General features: G+C 40.8%; 1 protein-coding gene across 3 annotated transcripts in view; it reads right to left on the reverse strand.

Annotated features, from left to right (window-relative positions):
* Nucleotides 1-22,601, reverse strand: part of ITGA8 (integrin subunit alpha 8) — a 215,194-nt gene that overhangs the window by 54,495 nt on the left and 138,098 nt on the right. For all 3 annotated transcript variants that reach the window (XM_033208788.1, XM_033208786.1, XM_033208789.1), the window contains exons 24-26: nt 18,380-18,485; nt 15,111-15,269; nt 431-559 (exon numbers count right to left, since the gene is read on the reverse strand). In XM_033208788.1, the coding sequence (XP_033064679.1) occupies nt 431-559; nt 15,111-15,269; nt 18,380-18,485 (394 nt within the window). The remainder of the gene's footprint in view (nt 1-430; nt 560-15,110; nt 15,270-18,379; nt 18,486-22,601) is intronic.

Consider the following 22,601-nt stretch of genomic DNA (forward strand, 5'->3'; position numbering starts at 1 on the left):
CAGCCCTGAACACACCATTCTTGCCTCTTCCAGATAAGCAGAAGACTCTGAGATTCTGGGACAGGTGCAAAACCCCAAGGGTCCACGCTCACTTCAAACTACCGCAGCCCAGCATCTATGCACGGACTAACAATGGAAACTGTATGTTCCTGAAATGGATTAAAGGCCACAGTTGATGTTTTCATCATTATTCCCCAAAGTGGCCTCCATGGCAGCTTTAGAAAAGTGAAAAGGTTATATTACAAGTGCTCCTTAATTCTTACAGAAACGTTGCTTTTCATTCTCGAGATAAATACTGCCAAAAAATGTTAGGAATATCCGAACTGTGAAGGAGACTAAGAACAATCCTTGAAGTTAAAACCATCTGTATTTGGGAGTTCTATCCAATCCACTCATTTCCCTCAGTTCTATGCACAATGGCATAACTCACCAGTATTTTTGCAGGGCTCTGTCTGTGGAATTCGACCACGGGCACATCCCTCTTCCTGACAAGATGAGGAATGGTAGAGTTTCGCAAAAAGGCGCTGAGCTCAGGGGTGTCCTCTGGGGAGGCAGCAGGCTGCAAAAGAAAGTGGGAGATACCACACACAAATGCGTGAACAATTGCTACATTTTCATCAGCCTTGAACTCCAGGCAATTTTTTTTTTCTCAGTGGAATATGATTCACATGAGAATCCAGTCATGTGATTACCAGCAGTGTGTTGACAGTGACGTGACCTGCACGCACAAGGAACAAGCTTTTCCACTCTTTGATGACAAGAATTCATGAAGCATGAGGAATGCATTCCTGGGAAGTTTATCTTACAAGAAGAAGATTTGAAGCAGAAGTCATTTCCCCATAAGGATATTTCAGACATTTCAGACATGAGCCATCCTTCCCTCATTACTTTCTTCTCATTGTAGAGTAGGGCCAGTTAAACTGATGAATGTTCTGTATGGGGAGATGAATCCTGAGGTGATAGAAAAGTGAGGTGCCAACCTCATTTGAGGAAACAGCCTGATGTGGTCAAGGACCCAACATCCACATGGCTGAACCCCACGTTCCTGCGCTCCTTTAGGTGAAAACTCTGCCCTGATGAAAATGACTTTTCCAAAGCATGCTACGTGCTCACTGTGCTGCAGTGGAGTCTGTTTTCAGCCCCGAGTTTGTTTTGCAAATGTCCTAGAACTTACTTTTTTATCTCAGATTCCATGCTGGGTCCATCTGCTGGCTGGATAAATATTTTGAGACTTCCAGTAAATCACACAGAATATCCCACTGACATTCTTTACTTTGGACCCACTGAATACAAAAACCTAATTTTCTGCACCCCACTCCCACCCTTGAGAATTATGATTTCTCTTACACAGTTTCTCTTTGTAGTCACAGGAGCAATAATAGTATGCCCATCTCTATGGAATGATAAAAAGAAATTTCTACATTGCAGATGTAGACTGCACCACAAAAGACAAAATAAGAGTGCTCGGTATGTCATAAAAACCTGGAAAAACCTACCAGACAAACAGAAGAATGGAGTCCAGACTCCCTAGCGTGGCATACACAGGTCCTCACATGCTGGTCTCGGCTGGTTTCTCCAGCCTCTTCTCTGACCAAGAACCCTAGGTCCCCCACTCCAGCATGCTAACCTGCTTTCCAATCCTGACAGCCACCGGCACACTCGCCAAGCCTCTGATGTTCTGCATGCCTGGTCTGGGGCCCATCTGTGCCTATCCAGCTGCACCTCAACTGCCTGCTAGCTGGTCTGCATTGCCAGATGAGAAAATGCAAAACACAAAGCAGAGAGTCACTTAGAGCCTCCTAGGAAACAGGGAGACGAAGATAATCTGGAGAGGAAAGCTAAGGTAGGGAGATCAGATGTAGGAGGTAATCCAGGGAAGTGTGGCTTTTATAGAAGCCCAAGGAAAAGAAAGTTTGCAAAAATAAGACAGTGACAAAGAATGCCAAATCCTGCAGAGGAGTAAAGGGCAAAGACCTTTATGCACTGAACTTGGCAATTTTGTCACGGCCTTTGCAGGGACATGGATGGAACTGGAAGCCATTATCCTCAGCAAACTAACACAGGAACAGAAAAACCAAACACCGCATGTTCTCACTTATAAGTGGGAGTTGAACAATGAGAACACATGGACACAGGGAGGGGTACATCACACACTGGGGCCTGTCGGGGTAGGGGGGTAGGGGGAGGGAGAACATCAGGAAAAATAGCTAATGCATGTTGGGCTTAATACTTAGGTGATGGGTTGACAGGTGCAGCAAACCACCATGGCACATGTTTACCTATGTAATAAACATGCACATCCTTCACAAGTACCCTGGAACTTAAAATAAAATTAAATTAAAAAAAAAATTATGGGCCAGGCTTACACCTATAATCCCACCACTTTGGGAGGCCGAGTCAAGAAGATCTTGGCTTGCGGCCAGGTGTTTGAGAACACATTAGGCAACATAGTGATACTTCATTGCTAATTAAAAAAAAAAAATAGCCAGTGTAGTGGTACAAGCCTGTAGTCCCAGACACTCGGGAGGCTGAGACAAGGGGATCATCTAAGCCCAGGAGTTCAAGGCTGCAGGGAGCTATGATCACGCCACTGAATTCTCAGCCTGAGCAACAGAGTGAGGCCCTGCTCCCAAAAAAGTAAAAATACAAAAGAACAAAATTATAGATGTCATTTTATCAGAAGAGATTGGTGGAGGTAGAAATTTAACTGCAGTAGCTCAAGAGTGAATGGATTTTAACAAATGGATAATTATTTTAAAAGATATGAAATTAAATCCTTCTGTTGTTTTTATTTAAATTCCCTATGGCTCAGAGACAAGATGAGCCTTGTCCCCCAAATAAGGCATGAAAACAAAATATTGCTGTTTGTAGCAACACTATTTATAATAGAGAAGAAAAACAGTAGCTTAGCACTTTGTAGGCATATACAGATTACTGATTAAATAAGTTATGATATATTTATACAGAAGACTACTGGACAGGTTTTAAAAATGATGACATGAAGCTCCATTGGAATTTAGAAAGATACAATATATTTGTAAGGGGAAAAGACAGGTTTACAACAGCATATGTAGTAAGATTGTATTTTTAATAAAAATGGATGTATCTGATATTGCAGATCTATAAATAGAAATAATCTGGAAGGGCGGTCCTGAAAGTGTTACAGTGGTAGAGATCTGATGATACTAAGGGAGTTTTGCTTATTTCTTTTTAGGTATGATAATAATGTTATAGATTTTAAAAGGGTCTCCTTATTTTTCATTTTTATAGACAGGGTCTCACTCTGTCAGGCTGTGTCAGTCGGTCAGGCTGGAGCCCAGTGGGTACAATCGAAGCTCATTACGCAGACTGATCCTCCTGCTTTAGCCTCCCAAATAGCTAGGACTGCAGGCACATCCTGCCACACCTAGTGAATTTCAATTTTGTAAAGACAGCATCTTGCTGTGTTGCCAAGGCTGGTCCTGAACCCCTGGGCTCAAGTGATCCTCCTGCCTCAGCCTCCCAAAACATTGAGACTACAGGTGTGAGCCACTGTGCCTGGCCAAGCCTCCTTATTCGTTGGCAATATATATAATAGTAAAATGTGTATGGTGAAGTGGAAAAATAAGTTAATGCATAAATAAATGGAAAAAATAACAGTAAACAGATGGTAACACTATTAGATATTTAAAATGCTCTTCTTTATGTTTTTACATATTACCTGATATATTCTTATGATGAACATTTAGCATTTTTAACATAAAAATTATGAACAATGTACAAAAAAGTAAAATTGTGTAAAAAGTAAATGAGAAATTAAAAAGTAGGGATAGCAAGCACAGCTTGGCTGTAAATGGAAGGGGAAAGAGGTCCGTTCTTGGAAGAGAATATAGAGTGAAATTACTGCATTTGCTGTTTGTTTTGAAGATGGGAGAAATTTAACAAAGTTTATAGAACCCAAGGAATGCCCAAGGAGAGAAGAGGTTGAAGACATGGGAAATGGGGATACTTGATGTAGCAAAGTTAATTCATGGAGCTGGAGGAATAATCATCCTTTCTCTGGAAATGTTGGAAAGAAATTGAGGATGGAAGAGAGATGATTAGTAGGTGTGTGGAAGGCTGGGGTGGTGTGTTAGTCCATTCACACACCTCTATAAAGAACTGCCCAAGACTGGGTAATTTATAAAGGAAAGAGGTTTAATTGACTCACAGTTCTGCCTGGCTGGCAAGGCCTCAGGAAACTTACAATCATAGTAGAAGATGAAGGGGAAGCAAGGCACCTTCTTCACAAGGTGGCGGGAGGGAGAATGAACACAGGAGAAACCACCAAACACTTACAAAAACATCAAATCTCGTGAGAACTCACTATCACGAGAATAACACGGCGGAAACCATCCCCATGATCCAATTACCTCCACCTGGTCTCTCCCATGACACGCGGGGATTATGGGGATTGTAATTCAAGATGAGATTAGCCTAACCCTAGCAGGTGGGGAGGGGTTTGGGATAGGGAAATAGATCATTCCTAACAGTAATGATAGAGCTATTGCCTAGGAAGGACAGAGAGCGTGGTGAAGGTTTAGACAAGGCAACGAGGAGGATGGGGAGGAGCGATCACCACCTGCGAAGCTGGTGGCTCCGTGAATGTGCGCCGACATCAATCTGTCATGGTGCCATCAGGCTATGGGGTAGAGAAGCCAGGCTGTGGGACTGTGCATGCATGACTGAGATTTTCAGGGCAGGGGCTTGGAAGGATATGAGGATCAGGAGGTTATGGGGGCTTGTAAAAGCATGTTTCAAGTAACTCATCGTGGAGTCCAGGCTTGGCAGAAAAGAAGGTATGGCCAGAGGAAGTCCTGAAAGTGGGATGGGGTAACTGTGTCAGAGAAAGCATTTATACCAGGGAAGAAAAAGTTTCTTGACGAGAACAAGTGAGACCATCATAAAAATAGGAGATTGAATTGGAGGAGAAAGGAAAGTTGAGTTGAATGTCTTGGAGGCAGGGTAGTTTGAGGTGTGGTTGAAGACCAGTGGCAGAAACCCTGGGAGGTGGAGTGCGTGGACCTGCGGGGAGGCCTTGGATATCCCAGCGCTATGGGCGTTGGGACATCCCAGAACCATGGAAGAGCCTGGCACAATGAGGAGGAGGGGAAGCCCCACAGTTGATCGAGGTTGCTGTTATGGTTTGGATATTTGTCCTCCCAAATCTCATGTCGAGTTTTAATTGCCAATGAGGGAGGTGGAGCCTTGTGGAAGATGCTGGGGTCACGAGGATGGATCCTTCATGAATGGCTTGGCCATCGCATTGGTGCTAAGTGAGCTTCCACTGTGAGTTTAAAAGTGTGCAGCACTCCCTGCCCCACCCATCCACTCTCTGTTGCTTCTGCTTTCACCATGTGAAGTGCCTGCTCCTCATTCTGCCTTCTCCATGAATAAAAGTTCCTTTAGGCCTCCCAGAAGCCAGGCAGGTGCCAGCTCATGCTTCCTGTACAGCCTGCAGAACCGTGAGCCAATCAAACCTCTTTTCTTTATGAATTACCCAGTGTTAGGTATTTTTAGCCAGGCAAGAATGGCCTAATACAGATACTCAGTGATCCAGGATCTGATAGAACAGTTTTTATGGCATAAGATAAAATGTGAGCTTAGACAGAAAATTAAGAATTGTGGAAATCGCTAGCTAAAATTCTCTCATATGTTTTCTATCATATACTATGTGGGTGTGCAATGTAGATTGTGCTTTGAGATGAATCATGTGAATTCTTTTATAGGTCATTGACAATTATGTTACAGAGGTTAACTCTGTAGTTAACCAAACTACAGAGAAGAGGCACTATAAAAAATGAGAGACTGACTCTTTATTCCCAAGCTATAGCCTATTATTATTATTATTAGCAGTAAGCAGTAATAGTAGTGGTAGTGGTAAAACAATAGCCCAAACAGCCAGGTGCAGTGGCTCACGTCTGTAATCCCAGCGCTTTGGGAGGCCGAGGCAGGCAGATCACTTGAGGCCAGGAGTTCAAAACCAGCCTGGCCAACATGGCAGAACCCCATTTCTACCAAAAACATAAAAATTAGCTGGGCTGCTGGTGGTGCACACCTGTAATTCCAGCTAGTCAGGATGCTGAGGCAGGATAGTTGCTTGAACCTGGGAGGCAGAGGCTGCTGTGAGCCGAGATAGTGCCACTGTACTCCAGCAACCTGGGCGACAGAGTGAGGCTGTCTCCAGAAAAAACAAAAACAAAAACCAATACCCCGAAGAAAACTCTTTAACTTCCGGTGTGGTTTCATCAGATGTATCTTGTGTACAAATAAAGAACATGTCCTATTGGGGTAAATCGTCATTCACAAACATTTGTAAGTGGTCTCTCAATAAGATACAGGGCTTACTTTGAGCTAGAGAATGACAGCATCGTGTGGCGGGGGTTGATGGAACACATCTCTGTATTTTGCGACACTGTTTTACAAATAGAGGAATGCCACTCTTACACACCATAGTCAAAAGGTCTCCAAATAGCTTGCAAACCAGCTTTCTGAAATGACATTCCAGAAATTATTTAAAAACAAAACAAAACAAAACAAAAAGGAAGAAGTTACCCAAGAAATCTAAACAACAGTTGAAGCCCATTTTCTACATGAACATTTGGAGCCTCTTTCACAGTTGACAATGAACCTCCAGGCCATGGTTTTCCACTGAGGGTGGAGGATGCTGGCCTCTTAGCATCCATGATAGGCAGACAGTTCCCAGGACAATTTGTTAAGTGCTAGGAGAAGCTGATGGTAACCACTAAAGTGTCTTCTGCAGAGCAAATGAAAATGACTTCTTTCTGCATAAGGAAATAATTGTTGGTAAACATGTTTCTTTCTACAGCTGCTACTCAGAATTTAGCCCAACAGGAATTTTCTATTTTCATAATCTTTACCAAACTCTTCACTGTGTCATAAGTTTAAATTTATGGATTAAAGGGATACTATGCAGCCAGAATGTGCAATACAGTCGGAAATGCGGCATTTGAAGAAAGGTAGTTGGGTGAAATTAGATTAAGGGCCCTGTGAACCCAAACAAAAGCAATGCACACTATCTTTTTCTTGTTTGTAATTTGTTTTTGGATTTCAGATATTCCTAGCACACAAAAAACAACAGACAACTCTCATGTACTTTGCCTATAATTAAACCGAAGTGGAGACAAGCCTGGGGGGGCAGTCCACCATGTAATTTTCTTTAAGACATGAATGTACATGATATAAACGTCATGCACATGTACCCTAGAACTTAAAGTATAATAAAAAAAAATTAAAAAAAAAAAAGACATGAATGTTGAGGGTTTGTAGGGAAAGAAAAACCCCACTTTTTTAACCTCCTGAAAAGTTCATGCAAAGCATAACTAAAAGAATCAACTCACTCTGCTGGTGATGTTGAAGCTTTTGTTAGTATTTGAACGTGGTGTTTTTACATTCCAAAATATATATGCAAACCTGAAGACCATCTCAAAGAGAAGGTGAAAATCTCAGACTGTATAATTCTTTTTGGTGGTCGAGAATTGGATCTTCAGGCACTCTTAAAAAGGCGAATACAATTCTTCTATCAGAGGTAGCATTCCCATAAGAAAGAGAATGCATACTTAGGACAGACTGACCAGGTCTAGGGGTAAGCCATAGATGTCACTAGCACGTCACAATTGGAGAGGAAGTAAATTAAAATTGACTACTGTTCTCCTGATCAGACCTTCTAAAATAATAAACAGTTAATTTTTTTTTCCTGGGAGGAGAGTTTGTAGAAGACAGCTGAGTGTCGAAGGGGCAAGTAACGGCCATCAAATAATGCTTTAGCTAGGACATAGATTACGGTTCCTGTGGTCAAGGCTGTCAAAATGATTCCACAAAGAAATCAGGAGTTAATGGCAAAGATATACTGAATAATCTTCTTCCTTTCATGTCTTGATTTTTTTTTTTTTTTTGAGACAGTCTTGCTCTGTCACTGAGGCTGGAATGTAGTGACACGATCTCAGCTCACTGCAACCTCCGCCTCCTGGGTTCAAGCGATTCTCCTGCCTCAGCCTCCTGAGTAGCTGGGATTGCAGGTGCCCACCACCATGCCCAGCTAATTTTTGTACTTTTAGTAGAGATGGGGTTTTGCCATGGTTGCCAGACTGGTCTTGAACTCCTGACTTCAAGCGATCCTCCTGCCTTGGCCTCCCAAAGTGCTGGGATTACAGGCATGAGCCACTGTGCCTAGCCATATGTCTTGGTTTTTAAGGGTGTGTGTGTGTGCGCGTGAGTGAGAGAGAGAGAGGCAAAGAGAACCAAGAACTGTTGTGCCAGGAAGTAACAAGAGCGCCTGCATTCTGAATTAAGGAAAACTGGTACATGAAGGCAGTCAGGAAGAAGAAAGTACCCTTAAGGATAACACAAAACTATGCAAATTTGCCAAGCCACTGTCTGCGGGCCCACTCATTCCAAAACATAACTCCAAAACTCTCATCCCTAATGAACGGACAGTTTCGGTGTCTCTGCTTTCCATGTTTGTACTATCTGGTTATAATTTGGACTTCCCATGGGACCGGTCTGGTTCAGGAGACATTCTCGGTGGCAACCTCCAACTTTCCATGGCTCTCACAGCAGTTTTTACAAACAGCATTGGCTTTCGCTCATGTTAAGCTCTTCTTAGTCTACAGAGTCTTTCAGGCCACTTTTATCTCAGGATTATTTTCTTGAACTTGGGCCCCAAACGTTCCATAGTCTTAACATAGGTTATATGTGGGCATCTTATCGGTCTTCCTTTCCTAGGTACGGTCTCACATCTAAGCCTTTTCCCTCTGCATCTCACACTTAGCTGTCTATTACAAGGTCTTGCCAATTAAAGAAAAATCCTAGGCCAGGCATGGTGACTCACGCCTGTAATCCCAGCACTTTGGGAGGTTGAGGTGGGTGAATTGCCTGAGCTCAGGAGTTTGAGACCAGCCTTGGCAACATGGTGAAACCCCATCTATACAAAAAAATGCAAAAATCAGCAAGGCGGGGTGGTAAATACCTATAGTCCCAGCTACTTGGGAGACTGAAATGGGAGGACTGCTTGAGCCTGGGAGGCAGAGGTTGTTGCAGTGAGCAGAGATAGAGCCACTGCACTCCAGCCCATGCAACAGAGTGAGACCCTGTCTTAAAAAAAAAAAAAAAAAAAAAAAAGAAGCCAGGAGCAGTGGCTTACGCCTGCAATCCCAGCACTCTGGCAGGCTGAGGAAGGCGGATCACCTGAGGTCAAGTGTTTGAGACCAGCCTGGCCAACATGGTGAAAACCCATCTCTACTAAAAATACAAAAAGTAGTCGGGTATGGTGGTGGGTGCCAATCCCAGCTACTCAGGAGTTTGAGGCAGGAGAATCACTTGAACTCAGGGGCAGAGGTTGCAGTGAGCTGAGATTTCACCTCTGAACTCTAGACTGACTGTCAGAGTCAGGCCCCATCTCAAAAAAAAAAAAAAAAAAAAAAAAAGAAAGAAAAAGAAGAATCCTTTACTCATTATGAAACTTTTGGCTCCTCAATAGGTTTTACTTTTTCAACCTCATCTTATCTAAAGATCACAATCTGTGTGCAGGACTCTCCAAACCCTAGGATAAAGCCCATCAAATAAGAAAATTGATAGTTTGAAATAATTATTGTACTGGCTTTAGATTAGTTGAGAAATACTTGACTCAACTCTAAAATTTTCTTCCAAGAAAGATCTGGAAAAAATTAGCTCTAATGGATTGCTTTGGATGCTGCAGACAGTTGAACATTTCAAAACGTTGTAGATGGTACGATGTGAATAGAGTGCGGTGTTAAAATCCTCTGTCTCTGACCTAGACCCTGAAGCCTGGAGGGAGACTTCCCGGGCATCTGCTTATGCCCCTAAGTTTACAGAAAACACCAGTGGAACCTGGTGAAGCAGAAACTGTTCACGGAGAAACAGAAACTCAAAGGCAGAGGCATTGTCATTGGGAGGCAAAAGAGAAAGTGGGAAGGGACGTCCCCAAGGTACTTCCATGTCCCTACGCTGACCTCAGCTGGGCCCTGGGGCCAACTCACAGGGGAAACCCCAGTTGTGCAGCTCACCCAGCCTTTCCTGATCCCCTCCAGCCCCCCACCCCGTTGCCTATCCCTGATTCTACCTTCCCTCACGGCCTAAGGTTCGAAAGTATGGACAAAACAAGCTGAGTGAATCCCATAAATCCTGATATGAGGCAAGTATTTACTTATTTATTTGTTTAGAGGCAGGATGTCATGCTGTTGCCAAAGCTGGAGTACAGTAGTATGATCATAGCTCACTGCAGGCTCCAACTTCCGGGCTCAAGTAATTCTTCTTCCTCAGCCCCCTGAGCAGCTGGGACTCCAGGGACTATAGGCATGTGTCATCATGCCTGGCTAACTTATTTTTATTTTTTGTAGAAATGGGGTCTTGCTACGTTGTCCAGGCTGCTCTCAAACTCCTGGCCTCAAGTGATCCTCCCACTTCAGCCTCCCAAAGAGTTGGGATCGTAGGCACGAGCCATGTGCCTGGTCCAAGACAAATATTCAGAATAAGAACTCACTGGCTTCTAGAAGCATTTGTGTGTGGTTGCCCCTACCCCACCCCAATTTAGTTGCTAATGCTCTGTGTTTGGGCAACAAGTGAGATGGTTGTGGGTGAGAACTTTTCAACACTATTTTTTAAAGCAGCCAAAGGTTACAGGATGATCCCAGTGGTAGCTTACAAAAGCCGTCAATGTCTCCTCCTGACTTTGGGGACATTAGGGTAACTTGCTGGGATAACCAAACTGTAACCAGTTTCTACTGTGAAAAAAACCTGAACCTTATTTGGGTCTTATCACATGCTGAGACTTATGTGTGAAGACTTTCAGGGATATGTTGTACTTGCAGTGCATATCCAGGTTATAGACTGGTTGTATTTCAGAAGGTTTTAGGCTAGATGTTTGGCATTCAGAATGCATTTCTCTTTAGAAATGATGTTTTAAATGGTGTTTCAGTTCTCAAGCCAGTCCACAAAACCCCAACTTAATCCTCAATAGGGCTTTGATGCCGTCAAAGTATGTGTTTGTAAAAAAAAATAACAATGTCCAGGACTGCTGCCATATGAGTAATTTAAAAAATAGGCCAGGCGCGGTGGCTCAAGCCTGTAATCCCAGCACTTTGGGAGGCCGAGACGGGCGGATCACTAGGTCAGGAGATCGAGACCAGCCTGGCTAACATGGTGAAACGCCGTGTCTACTAAAAAAATACAAAAAAAACTAGCCAGGCAAGGTAGCGGGCGCCTGTAGTCCCAGCTACTCGGGAGGCTGAGGCAGGAGAATGGCGTAAGCCCAGGAGGCGGAGCTTGCAGTGAGCTGAGATCTCACCACTGCACTCCAGCCTGGGCCACAGAGCGAGACTCCGTCTCAAAAAAAAAAAAAAAAAGAAGAAAATCCATTTGTTAAGTACATTACATTAAACACTGATATTTAGGTGGAAATCGATTTAATTGAGAGAAATTAGGAAGTATGTGGGAGCTTATAGGGATTCTCAGGGCGTATCTGGGAAGTTCTGAAGGCTGTAGAGTTAGTGGCAATGGATCCCTGTAGTATGTGACCTCTAAAATGTTTCTTAGGAAGTTTGGCTTATTTTTCACAAGTTTCCCTAGAGATCTGTGAGGGGTCAGGGAGAGGTAATGAAGAAGAGAGCATTTTTCCAGTGGAAAGTGGGCAACTTAAGAACACATAAGGGGCCGGGCACGGTGGCTCACGCCTGTAATCCCAGCACTTTGGGAGGCCGAGGCGGGCGGATCACGAGGTCAGGAGATCAAGACCATCCTGGCGAACACGGTGAAACCCCGTCTCTACTAAAAATACAAAAAAATTAGCCAGGCGTGGTGGCAGGCACCTGTAGTCCCAGCTTCTAGGGAGGCTGAGGCAGGAGAATGGAGTGAATCCGGGAGGCGGCGGAGCTTGCAGTGAGCAGAGATTGCGCCACTGCACTCCAGCCTGGGCGACAGAGCGAGATTCCATCTCAAAAAAAAAAAGGACACATAAGGAAGGGGGATGTTCACTACAAAGTGTATCTGAACACAAGGGGAAGGGATTTTGCTGAAAGGAAATCAGTGGAATGATTAAAGAGGAAAACATAAGAAGGAAATGGCCAATCCCTCAGCTTGAGAAAGCTGGGGAGAGAGCTCCTCTCTTACAGGTCCACGGTGGCCTGCAACATTTTGGGGGCTAGTGCAGTGGGGACTGGACCATCTTCAGAAAGGGAGAAGAACTTGTAGACATGTACTACTCACAGATGCAGCTGTTTTATGAGACACTTGCTCCTATATGACTCTTCTTATAAAGAAACTGTAGAACCAAATAATCAGGAATTGAACCTCAGTTCACTTCCCCGGTAAGTAAGATTGGATACTGGAATTGAATTCTTGCCTTGACAGATGTTATTTCCGCCACCTCCCTGTTCCTTTTTGTAAGCCCATCCTCTGTCTGCTTCTTACTAAAAATAAAACTAACTATACAATTTTTTTAAAGAGATGGAGTCTTGTGATGTTGCCCAGGCTGACCTCAAACTCCTGGCCTTACGTGATCCTCCAACCTCAGCCTTCTGAGTAGCTACAGATACACATCACTGTGCCTGGCTATGGCACAATTTTTTTTTTAACAGCAATTCATTTTCATGCTAATTTGAATCTAAAATGTTTATTAAAATTAAAAATTTCTCAGGTCTATTCTGTTGAAGACAACAATGGGGAAGAGATTATTTGTTTTTCACTAAAGTCCAAGTCACATCAAGAAAAGACAATCTTTGCATTCTCTAGGAAAAATTAAATTGCCAGGTAAGTTAATAGCAACTTCACCAAAAAGTTATTTAGCGTCATAAGAGGAGAATAATTTCCAGTGCTCTCAATTATTTATAGCCACTAATATAAACTCTCTTGATTATCTGTTTTTTAATGTCTATTAATAAAAGCTCCCTTAGACTTTCTGGAGCATTTATTAAGTATAGGTGAAAGTACTTTGAGAACCTGAAAGCAGTAACATTTCAACTTCTCTATGAATTTAGAATTTCAAAAATTCACAAATTGCTATGATTAGTTATTTAAGGGAGATATTACTTTAAATTGTATTTAAATCTTACATTCAATTTCCACAGATTGAAAGTTTTAGGAAAATAATTGAATTGCATTTTAGAAATTATTAGCCTCAGACAGAATTTATTAGCCTCAGACAGAATTTTACTCCAAGCCTATACATTAAAGAATAAGTGCGGGCCGGGTGCGGTGCTTCACAACCGTAATCCCAGCACTTTGGGAGGCTGAGGCGGGCGGATCACCTGAGGTCAGGAGTTTGAGACCAGCCTGGCTAACATGGTGAAACCCCATTTCCACTAAAAATACAAAAAATTAGTCAGGCGTGGTGGTACGTGCCTGTAATCCCAGCTACTCGGGAGACTGAGGCAGCAGAATTGCCTGAACACAGGAGGCGGACGTTGCAGTGAGCCAAGATGGCGCCATTGCACTCCAGCTTGGGCAACAAGAGCAAAACTCCGTCTCAAAGAAAAAAAAAAAAAGAATAAGTGGGGAGTAGGGAACGCCAGGTGCTTAGTATATACTATGGCTTGGTTTGCAAGAATCTGTCAACATTTAAGACAAGTCATCTATTAGTACTATCCCAGTCACAGTATGCCACAAAAAAACAAATAACTCACAACCAACATGGTGTACATTGAACCAGTTACATAATATATACAAACATATATAAATAGTGTCAGATATAAACTAAACATTACATTAAAAAAGAGTTAGAGGTCTCTGCAGAATCATGTGCTCAAGGAATCTATGACTGAAAGTACATGTTAAATGCAGTGCAGGATATGTAAAATTGTTAATTATTTAAATGTTACACATTTGCATTTGCAGATATTATTTTACAATAAACTGCTGTCCTTAAAGAATTTTAAATCATCTCAATGAAGAGCAGAGAGGAAATGAGAAAAAAAAATTCCAGGAAGCAAGTATTTTAAAGAATCTTGTGTAATACAAGTGGCCTTATGTATTATTTTCACATAAAGGAGGCTGTTGTCTTGTAAGTCCTTTACTAATGAACCCCTTTAGTCTTCCCTTTGAATAGAAGGCATGTTGGGTTGAAAAAGAATGCCTTTCAGAATGAGCAATGACCCAGTGCCACTGGCCGAGGTAGGGGCAGACCTGCTGTGTTATGGCTGGTGGCATTGGCATTCCATGAAGCCTGTGCTGTGCCATTTTTAATAGAGACACCGTGTCCTGGTAGCTACTAGGAGAACATTCGTTCTTACATGAAGTTCTCTCCTAAGGACAATATCTGACTACAAGAGGTTGTTGTCTTTTGTTTTTCTTTGTACAAATGTGGCATTTTCAAGGGCTTATGCTAATTAATTTCTTTCTTTCCCAGAAAAACATGAAAGCCAAATTTGGATGTTAATCTGGATGGGATCAGCTCCTTGCTCCTTGTTAATGAAAGTTGGGCCCACAGACTGGCATCAGGTACAGGAGGTGGGAGCTTGCAGAGAGGCAGAATCTGAGGTCCAGCCCCAGCCCCTGCATTTTAACAGACAGCCAGGTGATTCAAAGGAAGTTTGAAAAGCACTGCTCTCGGCTTTAAACTTCAATTAAATAATAGGGTCCAGAACATTCCATTCTGGGAGTTCTCATGGCTCTTGGCAAATTATCACAGTTCACCACTTGCTATGGGCTACAGCTGGAAGAGCCTCTTTTGGCAAAGACCCTTACGAAATTTGGCAATAGACCAAAAAGACTTTAAAGATAGTATTTTTATACTAATTCTCCCAGACATGACATGTCTATTTATGATTTTGGTTTGGGTGTGCTGCTAATTGAGCCAAAAATAAAAGGTGCCTATTAAAATGGGTGAAATAAATGACAAGTCACCATGAGCAATAAAACTAAAAGACATTTAAGTTTTTTAGGAGTAATACTTTAAATTAAGCTTGGTGTTTTAACTATAAAATGAAAAGGTCTGATCAATGATCATTGAAGCAACTTAAAATGATTTCATTGTTCTTTTTTTAAACAATCCCAGTTTGTATTTTTTCTATATCATAAAAATAAAATCAGCAAAACCACTGATTAGACCAGACTCCTACCTTTATATCCTGTGGATTGATATTAGGATTTGTTTGGCACTGCAGAGGTCCCAGAGTTTGAATATGGAAAATGTAGAGAAGAAATTCATCCCGGGCAGAGAAAGGCCAGCCCACCTCCAGGATGGCGGCACTGATGGTGCTGGGTCCAATATTGTGCAGCTGTAAACAAGTGACATGTTATCTAATGACACAGCAGAAGGCAGAGAGATGAAATCAAACTCCATATACTCTATACCCATTTTAAAAAGCATGTATTATTGGTTTTAACTCATCTGGACTATGACTATGGAAAATAAGAAATTCAGAGTCGAAATGGCAAGAAGCACTCTGAAAGCATCATGGGCTGGTGTTTAGAGAAAACTCTTCAATCTGTGAAGCTCTAAGAGTGGATTTCCTCAGTGAGGACCATACTACCCTCGTCCGATAACTGTGATGCTGGCTTTAAATTTATGTTCATGTAATCGTAGTGCTAGAAATTTTAATTTTGATTATATGCCTTCAAAACTTAGTGATTCTCTCTTTACATTGAAATCTGCCTCCGCTTTCTTGACTACTGACTGTCAATTGCAACCATATGTGATGCACTCTCTTTCACCCTCTGGAACAATGTCCATCCATTAAGAGACAAGGCGGGTCCATGATCACCACAGTTCATTTCAAGTGCACGTTTCAAAGCTGAGCTCCTTCTGTTTCCATCAGCAAATATCAAGGCAAGAAAGGCCACATCTCATAAAGAGATGAACGTTTTTTAACACGTGAATCCTGTACTTGGAGGACACAAAATGGTTTGCCCAAAACACCGAGTGCATTTACATTTATTACAGTCTTTTTAAAGTCAGCAGGGATTTTCTTCTGTCTTTTTCTTTTTTTCTCAGTTCTGAAAATTATAGTGATCTATAAAACAATGGATAATTGCTTTTGCTTATTAGATGACCTATTTAATTCATCTTATCAAAGAAGTTTGGCAACTGTTGATATAGTATATTTTGAGTCATGGGATTAGCAGTGTACGGAATATTTGATGATTGCTTTTAGCACTACCAGTAACTACCCTAAACTTTTATGATCCACATTTATGCTAAGATTTGAAGCAGAACTGCCCTGAGAATGATTGAGTCTGAATATATTTTCATACTTCATACCATTCTTGAGCAGAAACCAGCGCACACAACTTTATTATTTGACGGCTTTTTTTTTTCTTTTTTCCAGTGAGGTTCTTAATCAGAATGGCCTTGGAGACTGTGTTATCCTTTTGCTATCAAAAGAGCTTAAAGCAAAGCTTTGATCCAGCTTTGGACAAGACTCCTGAATCTGGGCCACAGGTTGGGAGGATGACGGAGCGTTTCATGCTGACGCTGCCAGGAGTTGAAGCGTCTTCCCCACGTTTGTAAACAGTTCATCCCTTTTGAAAAGGCTTTATTGTTAATCTTAGAGGATGTTATTCATGTCCCTTGTAGCTCAAGATGAAAGTCATGGTCAGAATTACTAGATTAGAGGCATGAGTTACATAGGAAAGGAACAGAAGGCATTAGTCGAGAAGGAACCTCAAACGGAATGCCTTGGAACATGGTTTTACCAAAATTCCATGCCTGGTTCCTTGAAAACAAATAGGAATAACTACTCTTTACTGCTAGCATTGACTTTATTTAAAAAAAAAAAAAAAAAAGCAGAGCAATACCAAACAAAAACCTGAACAACTACTAAACTAACCCTTTGCTATATGTTGGTTTCTTTTTAGAAAATTATTTATTTTTTTATTATTATTTTTAGAGATTGGGCCTTGCTATGTTGGCCAGGCTGGTCTTGAGCTTCTGGCCTCAAGTGCTTCTCCTACCTCAGCCTCCCAAAGTGCTGGGATTACAGGCTTGGACCACTGTGCCCAGCCATCTATGTTGGCTTCTAACTGAAAAAAAGTTTAAATGTTTCAGGTGATGGGTCAACAGATCCTCTCCCTGTTCACAACTTAGTGCCTGAAATGGGAAAAGAACATCAACTCCTTTTTATGCATCACTGGTTCACTTCTGGAAAATATTTTACTAATCAACGAACTATTTAAAATCTCAGAATAAGATATTCATTTCCAATTTGGGTTCTTTGGATGAAAAGTAAAATTATTTTTATCTATGTACCATATTCCCATCTCATATATTATGTATGCTTTTATTTTATTTTATTTTATTTTAGAGACATAGTCTCACTCTGTCGCCAGGCTGGAGTGCAGTGGCATGATCTCGGCTGACTGCAACTTCTGCCTCCCGGGGTCAAGCGATTCTCCTCCCTCAGCGTCTCGAGTAGCTGGGACTACAGGCTTATGCCACCATGCCCAGTTAATTTTTGTAGTTTTAGTAGAGATAGGGTTTCACCATGTTGGCCAGGATGGTCTTGATCTCTTGACCTCATGATCCACCTACCTTGGCCTCCCAAAGTGCTGGGATTACAGGCATGAGCCACCACACCTGGCCACTTTTATATCTATATATCTATATATATTTATCTATATCTATCTATCTATATATATTAGCACAATAGTGAATAGTTCTTAACATTTTCTGTCTGGTACCTTCTAGTTGGTGACCTTCAGTTTAAAAGATGGGTGGGTTTTAAGGATACCTGAAATATAGGAAAAAATGAAGTAATGTCTAGGAAGCTAGCCATTTTTATGTCTAGGTTGCCCAAATATTTTTAAAAACGGAAATAATTAAAAACAACAATGACAACAACAATAACAACAATAAGAAGATAAAGTATTTTCACCAGGTAATGGCTCTCATACTAAGGAACAAGTGATTATATCTAGGATTAATCAACAGAACACTCCACTACACCCCACTACAATATGATAGCATCACAGCACAAACCTAGGCGGTATATACAGCTCGGAACTTGGGTTGATGTCTTTCAAAATGCTATCTACTGTAGTCCTAGCACTGTGAGGGGCTCAGGTGGGTGGATCGCTTGAGCTCAGGAGTTCGAGACTAGCCTGGGCAACATGGCGAAACCCTGTCTCTAGAAAAAAATACAAAAATTAGCCAGGTGTGGTGTTGTCCACCTGTAGTCCCAGCTACCCAGAAAGCTGAGATGGGAGGATTGCTTGAGCCCAGAAGGTCGAGGCTGCAGTGAGCTGTGACTGAACCACTGTACTCCAATCTGGGAGACACAGCAAGACCCTGTCTCAAAATAATAATAATAGTAATCATGCTACATAGAATTTATTTGCACAGGGCTTAAGAATAAAGCCCTAACACAACTTTAACATAGACAATGGCTACCTCATAAATATGTTCCACCAATGGTCCAACCTCTTCCTCTTTGTGGGGCTCCTCTTCTGGCTCCCAGTTATGAATGGGTAGAACAATCTGCGGAGGGTGTGACACTCTGCAACATGAAATGTCCTGTTAATTGCTGGCAGTGGCCAAGGTAAAGAATGTTTTACTAGTGGACAGTACACTAACAGAAGCAGAAGAAAGTGGCTTTCAATTTATTTGAGTAGATATTCCCTACAGGGAAAAATATTGAAAGTGACATCCAGTAGAATGACTACAGCCACGGTGAAGGATCTGAAACTGCTACTGCAGGCTCTCCAACCCAGAGGGCAACTATTTTATAGTATCTCATCTCGTGGGCACTAAAGAAGAGAGTGGAGAGTGTTCCTGAGTTGAGATGAATAACCAAACCTATATATCCATCTATTTCACATGTGAGAACGTGTGTGTGTGTGTGGTGGGGTGGGGGTGGGGGGCGGTTATTTAATCTCTGCTTTAAGCCATATCAAGAAATGGGACTCTTTTTTGCAGATAAAAAAAGTCTAGGATGCTGTGTGTTGTGTTAAATGTCCAGTGATGAAAAAGTACAGTTTCTGGTTGAAGTCACCAGAGTGGAAAAGCGGTCATTGTACATTCCTCCTTCCTATATTTCTTTGGCTTCCCGGGAAAGCCAGGCCCAGAGCCAGAACAAAATAAAGTGTGATTGAGTTATAGAGTGGTCTTATAGATATCTCAAGTGTGAGAGAGAGACAGAGAGTTAAATGGTGTAATCAAGGAAGTAGGATATTAACTTGACATATGATTATTTTTTTTCCTGCAACTTATACCTAGAAAATGAGCATTGGACAAATGACACACAATACATGGCATTATTTCATATAAAAAGCTGATTACAAACTAAGTTGTTATTTTTACAAAATCTTAAGAAAGGCAGTCCTCAAAACAAACCAATATCTTCTAGCAGTTTTTAGGTAAAATGTGTCTTTAAAAGAATTCCTAGACTTTCAACTAAAAGTAACCTCAACAGAAAACATCTCTTTTGGCAATCAGATGTCATAGTGCCCTTTTGAAGGTATCCAATAATTAACATGGCCTCTGGCAACTTCAAATGTTAGCAAAATTTATTGGGTTATATTCTGACCCTAGGGCAAGTAATTTAATTTCTGTATATCTCTCTTTCTTCATCTGGAAAATTATGATAAACTCTTTGGTCTGTGTACCACAAATGATTGGAAAACATCTCAAATGCTTTTGGTCAAAGTTAATTTGACTACATTGTTTTCTAGGAATGACTACATTTTAAAAACAGACAACCCACAGAAATGTTGCTAAATTGCATAGCTCTTTGCATATGTCCTTACTGTGCAATGTTAAATGAGAAGAACAGGGCACAACTTTGCTGGACTGATACCACAAACATTTCTACCTTTATATTGGTTTGTCATTATGCTATGTTCCCTTTTCTTACTTGGTTTGATTAAATCATGACAGACTCCTTTCATCAGAGAGAAGCCCAGAGAGCCTGGGTTTCTATTACTGTCTTGACAATCTCACCACCCAAAGCTGGAGTTTGCTTTCAGCTTGGCAACAGAGAGTTCAGTTTGTGTTCACAATCCATTGTCTATTGTGAGGTTCTAGGGAAACTTTTATTTATTTATTTATTTTGCAGAGAGAACAAACACAGCACAGAAGCTGAACACATTTTCTCTGAAAACTTTTGTTTTTATGGTTATCAATCCACAGGACTGGTCATAAATTCCCTAGGTTCATAGAATTATATGTATTTGAATCTGGACCAGTACCATGGAGATGATATCATCAAAACCCTTCATTTTATACATGAAAGGAAGACTGTTGTACAGGAAAGTAGAGGGTTAGTTGCAGGTGAGATCTAGAACTCGGATCCTAAGTACCATCTACTCTATTTCTAATATAAAATGCACCTTCGGGGCTCCTAAGCTGCAGTGGTATTTAGTGAAGATGACTTAAATTTCCTGCCATAGTTCTGCAACAAAAAATCAAATAGAAGTCTATGAAGAAACACATAATCTATCAAAACATCATATCAAAATTATTTAAAAAGCATAGGTCACAAAACTCAGTTATTTACCCACTGAAGACTACTTCACATCCAGAGAAACCATGGTAAAGAATGGTTCTCTAAAGATCTCAACTAAATCAGTGTTCATGGTTTTCAAAGTGAATTTTTTGGAAAGAAGGAAGAAAGCAAGCAACACAGAATATATTGAAGTAATTTGCCTAGGATGAACAGCCAATGTGGTAATCTTACAACCCTCACTGCATACCCTTCCATCCTAAGATGGAAGCTAGAACATTACCCCAGTGAGACCCTCAGATAGGAAGAAGACTGGGGTACTGTTAATGGTAACAACAAACATGAGAACTGCATTTTGGGAGAAGCAAGGAATTAGTTTTTTTTTTTAATTAAATGTTATTTTGAGATAATTGTAGATTCATATGTAGTTGTAAGAAATAATATGGAGAGATTCCATGTACTATTTAGCAGTTTCCCCAATTGTAACAGCTTGCAAAACCAAAATGTGATATTGTATGTAATATCACAACCAGAATATTGTCATTGACATAGTCAAGAACACTTCTATCACCACAAAGACCCCCTTTTACAGGAACATCCACTTCCCTCTGTCCCTATCTCCTCCATATTTCTTGGCAACCACTAATCTGTTCCTCGTTTATATAATTCTGTCATTTCAAGAATGTTATATAATTGGAATCATACAGGATGCAATCTTTTGGTATTGGCTTTTTTGACTCTGCATACTTCCCTAAAGGTCCTTCTGTCGATTATTCATTCCTGTTTATTGTTGAGTGATACTCTATGGGATGGATGTACCATAATTTGTTTAACTATCAGCCCGTCAAAGGACATTTGGGCTGTTTGCAATGTCTGGCCATTATTAACAAAGCTGCTATAAAGATTTATTTATGGATTCTTTTTTTTTTTTTCTTTAAGGTTTGCAGCCTGAATATCATCTTTCTTAATCTCTTTTTCCTTATGATGCCTTTTTTTATTATTATTATACTTTAAGTTCTAGGGTACATGTGCACAACGTGCAGGTTTGTTACATATGTATACTTGTGCCATGTTGGTGTGCTGCACCCATCAACTTGTCAGCACCCATCAACTCATCATTTACATCAGGTATAACTCCCAATGCCACCCCTCCCCCCCTTCCTATTTGTGGATTCTTGTGTGAACTTAAGTTTTCATTTCTCTGGAATAAAGGAATTAGGTTTTCAGTAAGTTGAAGTATGTACACAATCAGGAAATTCAAATCTGAGGATTTGGTAGTGTGTTGTGAATCCTGTTTCAAATCCTTGTTTTCAAACGCTATCATTCCCAAATAGCAAAGACTACCACGTATTGTATGGAACAGTCTTGACCCTACCTGCTGTGGACAGTATCCTATGCAAACCTCAGTTGTTCATGTTTGTGGTCTCTCTTAGTACATACCCATTCAACCTTGATTATTTTACAAAATCTGCAATCTTACTACTCTTCATGAACTCAGTGTATGTGGTGCTGTCTCTTGTGGCCAAGTTTACTTCTCACAGACATGTGCTAAACTGATCCTTTGTACCACGAAATGCATACAGATCTGCTTAAAGATGATGTTATCTAGCTTTGAAAGAAATGGAAAAATTCTCAGTATTTTTTTCCCACTCAAATAAATAAATCCATTTTTGTTTGTTTTTTAATTATAGAAAAAGTAGATAAAAAACTGCTTAAAATAAAGCATGATAAATTACATCAGAATAAACACCACGGACCAAAAAAAAAGAAATTTCCGGGAGAGAACATGGAAGATTTTCAAACAGTAGCTGTTTGTTCTTTGATATATTAAACATTGAAACCAATGTTTTGCTGCATATTTGCAGGAAAGAGTTTTACTATGTAAATGGCTAAAAAGGATTTTAACACAGTCTTAGTGAATAAACTGTGGCCAATTGTTGGACATTAATCTAGCTATTAAAGTAACCACATTCATATGAGAAACCCAACTTTAATGATCTATTTTGATTATTGGCAAAAGTGAATAGAAATTTCCTTCTTTTTTTACTGTAAGTAATGACAGTAATATTGAAAATAGTAATCTCATAAAATGGATATTGAGAATAAAGACAGTTATATTCAGCCATTACTTGTCTTGGATTTAGTTATGTCCTAACAAATAGAAATATTTCC

This window comes from Trachypithecus francoisi, unplaced genomic scaffold (genome assembly GCF_009764315.1).
Source record: "Trachypithecus francoisi isolate TF-2019V2 unplaced genomic scaffold, Tfra_2.0 Lachesis_group9, whole genome shotgun sequence".
In the NCBI taxonomy this organism is placed as follows: domain Eukaryota; kingdom Metazoa; phylum Chordata; class Mammalia; order Primates; family Cercopithecidae; genus Trachypithecus; species Trachypithecus francoisi.